Source organism: Cygnus olor, chromosome 1, assembly GCF_009769625.2.
Source record: "Cygnus olor isolate bCygOlo1 chromosome 1, bCygOlo1.pri.v2, whole genome shotgun sequence".
Taxonomy (NCBI): Eukaryota; Metazoa; Chordata; class Aves; order Anseriformes; family Anatidae; genus Cygnus; species Cygnus olor.
In genome coordinates this window covers 122575510-122586925 of record NC_049169.1, presented here as the reverse complement: position 1 = coordinate 122586925, position 11416 = coordinate 122575510, and the positions used below count along the sequence as shown (strand labels likewise).

The 11416-nt window shown below is 34.5% G+C and overlaps 1 protein-coding gene across 3 annotated transcripts in view; it reads left to right on the top strand.

Annotated features, from left to right (window-relative positions):
* The window catches only part of IL1RAPL1 (interleukin 1 receptor accessory protein like 1), a 786863-nt gene extending 775447 nt beyond the window's left edge, over positions 1–11416 (top strand). For 2 of the 3 annotated variants that reach the window (XM_040531296.1, XM_040531305.1), the window contains 2 exons: positions 8959–9129; positions 10481–11410. In XM_040531296.1, coding sequence (XP_040387230.1) covers positions 8959–9129; positions 10481–11199 — 890 coding nt within the window. In that variant the 3' untranslated portion in view covers positions 11200–11410. Of the gene's footprint in view, positions 1–8958; positions 9130–10480 lie in introns of all 3 variants that reach the window. The other variant, XM_040531287.1, reaches the window with a different exon arrangement.

The window sequence follows — 11416 nt, the reverse complement described above, 5'->3', positions numbered from 1 at the left end:
ACTCAGACTACGAGACTGACAAAACAATTTCTGCCTTGAAGTCCCCGATGCAAGTGGGACTCCTTACGTAATCGTGATTTTCATCCTTACCATTATTTAGCAGCAAGAGACTTTCAGGTTTCACAGACAGACCTATGGGATTGCGTAAATAATACCTTATTAACTGCACAAGTCAAGACAAGGTAAGACATACTTCTCTGTGGTTTCCTGGATTTCATCACAGTACACAGCAAAGAAAGACAATGCTTTGAGATTCTTAACACTTCAGTGTGACTTGGTTGCTAACTTTCCAATATAGCTTTTATCAGTGGCTTAGGCACCTGCCAAAGTACTTGTGTTAATGATTATGCTATGCAGGTATACCTAGCCTGAAATTAATGCTGAAGTTAGTGACTTTGCAATTACAGAATCTTCCCTGGGGACCCATGGAATAAGTTTGCAATAGCAATCTCACCACGGTGTATGCATTCTTATTGGCTATTGGCAAATTGTGGCAATAAGAAATCCTACTCTATGAATATCAATTTCAAATTCTATTAAAGCCACCTTTAGAAAAAAAAAATGCAGCTTTCATCTTTCCAAATATTACTGGCTACAAAACAGGGATTTTCTTTTTATTTAATTATAATTTTATTGTTGGAGAATTGCTTATGCTAACTCTTTTTGTTTATTTATTTACATCTGAAAAGCAATTCAAACAATAAAATCTCAATTTATGTCTCCACTGAGTATGGGTTTTTCTAGTTTCCTTGAAACTTACTAATTCAAAGAAAAGATCCTGCTTTTTTCTCTCTCCCTATTTTATAACATAGAAAGCATAATAATAATAATAAACTACAAAAATAATTTTTAAAACAGTATTATCACCCAGAACTTCCTTATATTTCAAACTAAAAGGCTGCTGTAGATTAGAGTCCAGAAGTAAAGCAGAAAGAAAACAGATTGTACTGTCTGAAGACAGGTATCTCCTGTTCCTCAGCCAGCAGCTTTATCAAATAGCTCTAAGCTTTGAAGTTTGTTTGTTTGCTTTTTTTGTTTTGTTTTGTTTTAGTCTGGTTTTTGTTTTTGTTTTTGTTTAGTCACAGGCCAGACATTAGCACCCAATTTCAAGAATTCCAGACTGAAAGCCTGTTTCCAAGCTGCTTTCCCCTTGAGTTTTGTTTATACCTACGATGACTTCTTTAAATTTTTTGATTTTGCTCAAATCAAGGCTATCTCAGCTCCAGTTTTCAAAATAACCCAATGATAAATTATAAGAACTATCATTAGAGATTAACAAAACTAAAGAACATACATAAACTCGAGCATGTATTTTATATAAGTTACTATCTCTTTTATTGAATTAGGACCATAACAAGCAGTCACTACTTGACACTTTGTTAATTTAAGAAATTTCTTTGGTACAGAAAAAAATATATATTCCTTCATTTTCAGAGTTTATATGACACTTTATTATTTATTTTCTCATTTTTTAAATAAGAGCTAGTCTTTCATAGATAACTACTATGTTATGCTATGACTGCTTGCTAGGTAGTTAACATTCATTCTTTCATACCTTATTACTAATAATGTTTTTCTCAGTTTTGTGTCATACCAGAAAATAAATCATACCAACCAAATATGAATTACCTTCTATCATCATATTTTAATTTTCATTAGTGTTAAAATTCTCAGATTATTATAAATACTGTGTTTTCATGTCAAAAGCAACTTTTGAGATTAATGCTGCACCAACTTTTAATATTAAAAGTAGAATTGCTTCAATAGTAGGATTTAATAATTTAATTTAAACTTCCTTACTAATGAGAATGACTGAGAAACATTAGAGAAGTCCTTTTCATTTAATTACAAATATAAAATCAGAGAAGCAAGAGGAAAAAATTGCCATTAATAATAAATTATTCAGTTTAAGTAATAATCAATCTATATATATATATATATTTTAGAATTTTTAGTTGAAATTTTAGAAAAACAAGCAAAATATAGCTTACGGATATTTTTATTTTTTAATACTTGAAATCATATCAATGTATTATTTTTATCTGTGGAATCACTCAAGGAATGTCAGATGCAGCACTGATATCTTTGCATTTTCATAATTTATTTTTTTTTATGAAAACCACTAAAATTTCATGTTTAATTTTTTCTTATGTTCTTTAAGCTCAGTATGACTTAACAAATTGATAGGAAGGGAAAAAAATAAAATCACACAAAAAAAATAAAAACACCAAAAAAAGCCCCAAATACATGCCTACATGCCCTATGCCTTAATAGTATTATAAATATGCCTGCTACAGATAAAGGGCATTTTTATTTTTCTTGTTCTATGGTGTGCTGAGAATACTCATGAACCTTTTTGGAACTGATTAGACGTCTTGAACCTTTTTCCAAGTGTTGTGTTTACAAAACCTCTCTCCAATTCACCATTGTCCACTTCAGAGAAGGATCTGGACTATCATTAGGTATACTACATTTAACAGGTCCTTCACCATGGGAATGCTAGTGTTGGCAGGTTTTAATTTTCATTATCAATAAAAAGCAAAAAATAAAAACAAAAAAGTAGGTGAGCTTCATAACCAACAGTAAATAGTGTGAGGAAAAACAAAAACATTTTGAAAAACTTTTAATGATTTGGGTTTTTTAATCAGCTAAGAATTGGGATTATATTTTTCGTTATTCTGAGGGTAAAAAATGTTATTGCAATGTGAACATTAAATGTTTCAAATAATGAAACTTGTACAGATTATCTAATGCCTTGTGTTATAATTTTGAAGAAACTACACTCTCCATGAAATTCTGAAAGCTCACCAATTTACAACTCTTGCTGAACACAGTATATTTTCAAGGAGGAAAGCCTCCTGCATCAGCCGCCTGCCAGTTCTCTGCAGGACTGGGAGAATCCATTCCGTCATTTCTAAGAACCCCACCTGAAACTCTTTGATAAATCAGTACATTGCTCCCAAACTCAACCAAGGAGTATGCTGACACATGCTCTGGCAAAGGGGGGGATTCTGCCATCCAACTCCCATTGATTTATAAAGGGAAGATCTGGGAAAGTCAGAAGTGTCTACTACTATTCCTCATCACAGAGCAGTCCACATATGGTCAGCTCCCTTCAGAGCGCTGGGTATTTCTGAATTCAGTGCTAGTCACTCTGGAGGATTTCAGGTCACTCAGAGTCATGAGCTGACCCTGGTGTCTAGGTTTACAATTTCATTAAAATAAGTTTCAGATCTAGCAACACTATGAGAAATCACATTGTAGATTTCCTTTTATTTTGATCTATTAGCCTGTCTTGTGCTAAAACATATTATGCGAGATGAAAATCAGACTTTGTCATCTGTTTGAACATAGCTGATAAGAAAAAAAAAAAAAGATCTAGGGAGATACTTTTCTATTTTTAATTTTTCATCCACATATAGTGTTCTTCTGTCCCCTATTAGCAGAAATAGCTGCAATGTTTAAGGTTTAATAAACCCTCAAAGGCCCAAACTTCTTGCTCCTTGGAGTGCAAAATGCAAATCATTAGAAAACATGTACATGTATAATAAAAATTTTAAGTTAAATCTGTCTGCTGGTCCCTGTAGAAGAGGAACTTCTATCTATCCTTCTGTAGGCACCAGTTTACCATTTTTTCATGTATAACTGTTAAAAAAGCATGCATGCAGATAAGTACTTAGATATCTGATAGCGATTTATTTGCCCAAAGATCCCATTTTCATGTGACAAAGTAGATGCATATGGAGTCTGAGTTTCATTTTATGCTTACATCGAGCCTTTAAATGACTGCTTCTGAACACACCCTTGGAATAACAAGCAGTGTTTACAGCTTCATCCCCTAAAAGTTTTTATCACTTCTGCAGGATTAACACTGAAGAAAGTTACAGGAAATGTGACCATTTCTATGTTTGGATGATTGCTGAAAGAATGGATAGTGTTAAAGAAATCATGTTTCATTGATGTGTCAGGTGTTTTGGATAAAATCCTGGTCCAATGAACTAAATAGTTTTTATATGTTCTTAATGGAGCTCGTAAATTCACCCTAAATGTTTATCTCTAAGAGAAAGGCAAACAACTTTCTCTGACATGTGGTTGAGTTTAGCTCCAAGAACATTATTCAATGCCCTTACTTTCAACTCCATACAACAGTTAAAATGTTATGGTGAAGTTTGTAATTCATGGTCTGTTTTGACCAGAGCCTTACAGTACCTGTGGTTATGAGTTGACTAAAACAGTTGTGGACTGAATGTATCATACCTGGAGCACAGGCCATGCTTGACACCTTTGTGCTACACTAATCCAGAGCTTCCAGGTGCTCTCATGATTGTTTACAATACACAATTGATTTTATTTTTTATTTTTATATTTTATTTATTTTTATTAAGTCTTGATGAATTTGGCTGTGCAAGGTATGCTTTATGTTTCCTTTCAATCTTTTTGGTTAATGGATACAACAAAGCTTCACAGAAATGAAGGCTGTTGAGCTGAAGAGCTCCATCCTAGTTGTATACTTGATAGGGAGCAGAAAACATCTATAACCACATAACTGGATAGGATTATTTTTCCATTCACAAGGAATGAAAAGAGGAATCAAACTTCTTCCCATCTACAGCAAAATGTTTCAAAGTATTGCCATTGTGTGATATTTTATATCATACTCAGATGTGTTTACTGAATTAAAGGACAGCTATTACATAAAACAGCTCTGCAAAGTACCTGGAGGTAATGCAAGAAGAACCTATACTGATACGTTTCTGTAAATATATATAGATATATATATATATCCTGAAATAGTTAAGGAAAGAAATGTGCTTTCAAGTACAAAAGTATATGTAGAAAATTGCTCAAAATCTCCATGAGACAGAAAAAAGTTTCAGATTAAATGATCAAAATCCTGCATTTGGTAATTAGCAGGTATTTTTCTACCTAAGTGTGGGAGGAAACAAGTAGTGGGTAACTATATTCCAGTTTATTGCTAAAGCACAGGAGCCTGACAGAAACAAATCTTTGAAATGCCATAATAAAACAAATCTTTGATGTGCCATACATAAAGTCAAAGTATAGTAGCAGTCAATCACATTTTCATTCAGAGGATGCTTGGACTGAAGACTTAATTGTTTGCTGATGAGGGGAAATGAGGAAATTCTCATCGTAAAATAAAAGTTTTGGATGTCACTAAAGCTTTCTTTGTTTTGCTTTTCTTTTCTTTGCCTTTGTTTTCTAAAACTGAATATTTGTTCCAGCCAGTATATGAACTGATTGTGTACTCAAATCTAGGAGCATTTAGTTATTACCGTATGACACAATAGTATAAGTAATAATACCGACTCTTTTGTGACTTGATTAGGAGCAGATCAGGATTTTTCTGATTAAGTTTGTTGGTTTTGTTGTTTATTTTGGTTTTGGCTTTGTTCTTTTGTTGTTGTTTTGTTTTTTTTGTTTGCTTTTGATTTTTTGTTGTTTGTTTTGTTATTTTTTTGTTATTTGGAAAAGGAAGATATGCTAAGACCAAATATTTTCATGTGATAAATGTCTGTTCCAGTGAACAGTCAAGAAAACACAAAGCTGTGATAGATTTCCTGCATGCTTGCTCAGAGTCTAAGGACTCCTGGATACATTACTGAAATGAAGGTCTACATGGGAAACAACCCAAGAGCAAAAGGTTTACAGAACCTCCTGCTTCCTTGTGACGTGGCCAAAAGACTAGCAAGATGTGAGCCCCAGCTGCCAGACTTTGACTCTTCTTTGAGGAGAGGAGAGTGTCTTTGAGGACACTTCTTTGAGGAGAGGAGAGAAAGAAAAGAAAAGAAAAGAAAAGAAAAGAAAAGAAAAGAAAAGAAAAGAAAAGAAAAGAAAAGAAAAGAAAAGAAAAGAAAAGAGAAGAGAAGAGAAGAGAAGATTAGAGAAGAGAAAAGGGAAGAGAAGAAAAAGAAAAGAAGAGAAGAGAAGAGAAGAGAAGAGAAGAGAAGATAAGAGAAGAGAAGAGAAGAGAAGAGAAGAGAAGAGAAGAGAAGAGAGAAGAAAAAGAAAAGCAAAGAAAAGCAAGGAAAAGCAAGGAGAAGCGAAGCGAAAGGAAAAGAAAAGAAAAGAAAAGAAAAGAAAAGAAAAGAAAAGAAAAGAAAAGAAAAGAAAAGAAAAGAAAAGAAAAGAAAAGAAAAGAAAAGAAAAGAAAAGAAAAGAAAAAAAGAGAAAAGAGAAGAGAAGAGAGAAGAGAAGAGAAGAGAAGAGAAGAGAAGAGAGAAGAGAAGAGAAGAGAAGAGAAGAGAAGAGAAGAGAAGAGAAGAGAAGAGAAGAGAAGAGAAGAGAAGAGAAGAGAAGAAAAAGAAGAAATTAAGATCAGAAATATTCTTTAGTATGCCAGCATTAGTCCCAGTCATTAGAATCAGAAATAGGTGGAGCCTTTTAACTGAGTAGAAACACAGTCCGAGAGGTCACCTACTCTGTGTTTAAAAACTTCCCTGGAGGTAGGAGATTTTGATAATTTTAAGAGTCCTCCATTTTTTCATTACAACTTAAATTCTATATTTTTGACTATCAATAACAGTTAGGGAAAATAATAAATAATGATATTGATATTTGACAACATCACAGATATGATAGCTTCTGACGGCTCCACAGCTATCTGCCTGTTGTAGTCCATAAAATGTTTCAAAGAGTTGGCAATGTAACCTCCCTGCCCACCTCAAAAAAAAAAAAAAAATGTGTAAGGTATCATACTCTGTATCCCAGGCACCTCACATTTTGAGAACTGTTTGCACCTCACATTTTGAGAACTATTTTTACTACTTTTCATCAGAGTTAAAAATAACTGACAGATGGGGAGTATAATAGCTCAGGGAAACCACTGCGCGAATGCATCTAACAGTTTCCCAAACTGGATTCACATCTAGCTGTACTGGAGTTTGAATAAATTCATGATTGCCTGAACCCATCTGTGTACACATACCCTAGATCCTGGTCACTCATAGCTTTTGACACAAATGCTATTAAAACTAGGGAACTAGGGTAGAAAGAAATGTTCCCTGCAATCATGGATAATGCACTTGTAGTAAGTGGGAATGCTGGATCCTCCATGGTATAAAAGATATATATTTCAAATAAAGGCATTAATGTGATATTTACATATGCAAGAAAATTGTGGCATAGTGTGAATAATTTTCCTTCCAATTAAGAATTGTCTTAACAGACAATGTCCTGAAGCCTTTAAAAGAGTTTGAACACTGCTTTCTTATGATTCATCCCTTTGAGAAATGATATATTCTCATCTTTATTCAAAGATTTCCAGTGGACCAATGCTGCTCTAAGGCATGTAATATGTTTATGACCATTACTAATGAGATAAAAGAAAATGGCATTACACATCATCATTTTGTCAGTTGTAGTGATTTCCCCATATATTTCCTGACCTTTCTATGTGTTAACGTGGTTGTTGGGTTAAAACTATTCTAATGCAGAACTGGAATCTGCTCTGTAATCTCCCTGTAGTTCATATTTGATCTATATGGTGTTCTTTCAAGGCATTGTCAGAGGCATTAGGTTCTTGTTTATCATGAAGGATCATGGTTTCACAAGTACTGAAATAATGGAATAATAGAACCAAAGAAGACATTTCTTCTCTTTCATTTCTGTTGTTGTTGTTTTGTGATATTTTATTTTACTTTATTTATTTATTGTGAACATAGCAATCCAATAGATAATTTAACACAAAATGAGTGTAGGAGACAAAATGAATCACACACTTTTTTATCAGATTTGAAAGTTTGAAAGAAGTTCCACTATTTTAATTTTGTCATCTGCAAATAGTTATGAAAACAGTATGAATTGTTCCTTGGAAGAAGGAGTGGACCATCCAAGATTAGCACTTGTTCTTTAACTTTACTTTGCACCCCTCCTGCATTCAACAGGTTTTTCCAAATAGGGCAACCAGAGTACAAAAAGGTGTAAAATCACAAAAGGACTAACTGAGTAAATAACTGAAGTCAACACTGAATGAATATAATACTTATGACACAGAGTAGAGTATTCAATCAGGTATCTTTTACAAGCAATTGATATTCTCGGCAGCCTGTGCATAATGTTGTCAAAAGAGTTAGAAGGATGTTAACATTTCACTACTCTTGCCATTGATTTTTTTCTGCTTTCTTCACAACAAAAGTCAAAACATGACCTCTTATTCCACTGAATTAGTTCCAGAGCACTTGGCATTATTGACCTCCTAATGAAAATTAATGATGAAAATTTGATTCAGTCTTTCAAGTAGGCACACCAAGCACATTTAAGAAACAGGCACGTTTATTCATCTTATTAAAATGAAATAACATGCTGTTAAATACTAAAATGTACATTAATGTTGCATTTAATTTACATATTTAAGCACACTGAATTCAATAGATTTAAACTGCATTTTCAGGATCTGATGTTACATAGATCTAAGCTTGACAATAATCTCAGACCTGAAAAGCCAATGAGTGTTACGACTAAATCTACACATATTCTTAAAATATTTTGAGCCTTAAATTTGTAGTGAAAATTTGGCAAGACCAATTTTTTCTTTTTTACTATGCAACAGAGACAACACTTTATGAGCTTACCTATTTCCATGCCTTTCTTTTCCATTTTAAAGCTTGAAATTCTTTTCAGTGACTTTTTTCTCCTGTGCTCACAAGCTGCCACCACACAGCTGAGTGAATTTCCTTCATACAGAGCCTTACACAAATAATTAAGCACACACTGACTTCAGTGTATGGGTATGGATTCTTCTTCTTTGCATCCATGTAATAAGGATTAATTGCAGTGGGTGAAATATGAAAGGTGAATGGTTTCATAACTGGAGATTGAGTGAAAGCTTGCTATTTTATCTAAACAATTTGCTGTTCCTGGGCAATTCTCCCAGGAATAATTCTTGGGCAATTATCTAGGAACAGTGAAAAATCTTATTTTCTCCCTCTATTTCTTTAGACAATAAAGACTATGATGCATATCTATCCTATACCAAAGTGGATCCTGACCAGTGGAATCAAGAAACCGGAGAAGAAGAAAGATTTGCTCTTGAGATCTTACCAGATATGCTTGAAAAGCATTATGGATACAAGTTGTTCATACCAGACAGAGATTTAATTCCCACAGGAAGTAAGACATGTCTTTATGCTTGTGTATTTCCTAAACAGCAAATTAAGTGATTCTATATATAATTTTAGTATCGTTTCTATGCTTACTCCTTCAGAATGTCATCTTTCCTCCATCATCTTAGGGAATAATGAAGATAAACCACCAAACATGTTTAATATGCGTTTCCCAGATAAGAGGATTGCATTTTAATAATTGTATTATATTTATTGAAGGTGAGACAATGCAGAAAGGACATGCTTATATAATGGAAATGAATTATATTAATAATATTTCACAGATTCTTGGAGAGCCTGCACAGATAGGGTTGAGAAAAGAAGTCTTTATTTTCTGTTCCTGAGTGTTTTCCTGGAAAGATATCCGTGACTTTAATTCAAAAGTAAATAAATATATAAATAAATATTGGTATGCATGTATTCCAGAAATTAAGACAGGAAGAAAAAAAAAAATGTGTTTGGACTGAGGCAAGGCTTGAGTAATGATACCCGCAACAGAGCAACGAAGTGAATTCTGGTAGTGCCCACTGAAGATAAATGTGTAGTGGAGGCACTGGAGTATTATTGGAGATTGAAAATGAGAATAGATTACAATTGATATAAGTAGATCTTTTTCCTATATTAAATTCCAATCTCTTCAGTAATGTTTTGTAAACTGTAGTAGCATTCTTTGTAACTTCAGTATAGCCATTTAGAAAGTTATCAAGTTCAATATATTTTATTGAACTTATATTTATAAGAAAGGATGCTTGGTATAAGCAAAGCACAACTTTAAACATAATCAGATGGATATTTTCAAATCTACAACATCCGAAACATTAATTTATGGGAGACAGCTCTGTTTCTGTGAATGCATGTAGTGAGAGCATAAAAGGAAAAAAAGAATCTAACCCAATTGTATCATTTGAGTATCATTTGAATTTGAGACTGAGCCAACAAAGCACATAGTTTCTGTTCTGTTTCCTACCTGGGTGACTTCTCCTTTTTAAAGAATAAAATGATGATGGATGCACTTCTTCCAGTAAAGATATAGTTTCAAAATGACAGTTCATGCACAGACCTTACCAAACCATAGCACAAAGGAGAATAAATGTTTCACTGAATCACAGAATAGTTCAGGTTGGAAGGGATTTCTGGAGGTCATTTGGTCCAAACCTCTTGTTCAAGCAGGGTCACCCAGACCAGGTTGCCCAAGACCAAGTCCTGGCAAGCAAACCTGACCTGTCTGAAGGTGATGTTTTTGCAGAGTTCAGTGAATTCTTCTGGGAGCAGGGAGTTTACATCTGTTTTTTCTCCACAGTCTATGGGAATGGAGTATTTTCTTGGCTTGATTTTTGAGTAATTGTCTTATTTTGTAGCCTACATTGAAGACGTGGCAAGATGTGTAGACCAAAGCAAACGATTGATCATCGTCATGACTCCGAATTATGTTGTAAGAAGAGGCTGGAGCATCTTTGAACTGGAAACAAGGCTTCGAAACATGTTAGTCACTGGTGAAATCAAAGTGATACTGATCGAATGCAGTGAACTGCGAGGAGTTATGAACTACCAGGAAGTTGAGGCCCTGAAACATACCATCAAGCTCCTCACTGTCATTAAATGGCACGGACCAAAATGCAACAAGCTAAATTCCAAGTTCTGGAAACGTTTACAGTATGAAATGCCTTTTAAGAGGACTGAACCCATCACACATGAGCAGGTTTTAGATGTCAGTGAGCAGGGGCCCTTTGGGGAACTGCAGACAGTCTCCGCAATTTCAATGGCTGCTGCCACCTCCACTGCTCTTGCCACTGCCCATCCAGATCTGCGCTCCACCTTTCACAACACATATCACTCACAGATGCGCCAGAAACACTATTATAGAAGCTATGAATACGATGTACCTCCTACTGGCACCCTGCCGCTTACCTCAATAGGTAACCAGCATACCTACTGCAACATCCCTATGACACTTATAAACGGGCAGCGGCAACAGACAAAAACTAACAGGGAGCAGAATCCAGAAGAAGCTCACACAAACAGTGCGATACTGCCCCTCTTGCCACGGGAGACCAGTATATCAAGTGTCATTTGGTGACAGAAATGCAAGGGGCTATCCACCCCTCGAGTAGGAGCTGAGTCTGCAGTCTGGTGCCTGGAACTACATCCTTGACTGCTGCTGTTAAACATGCATTACAATCGATAACATACAAGGAAAAACAGGGTCTTGTATATATGTTTTTTCCAATTTCTTTGTAGCATTGGTCTTCCTGTTTTACCCATGTCTCTTCCCATTCACATTTTCAACTTTGTTT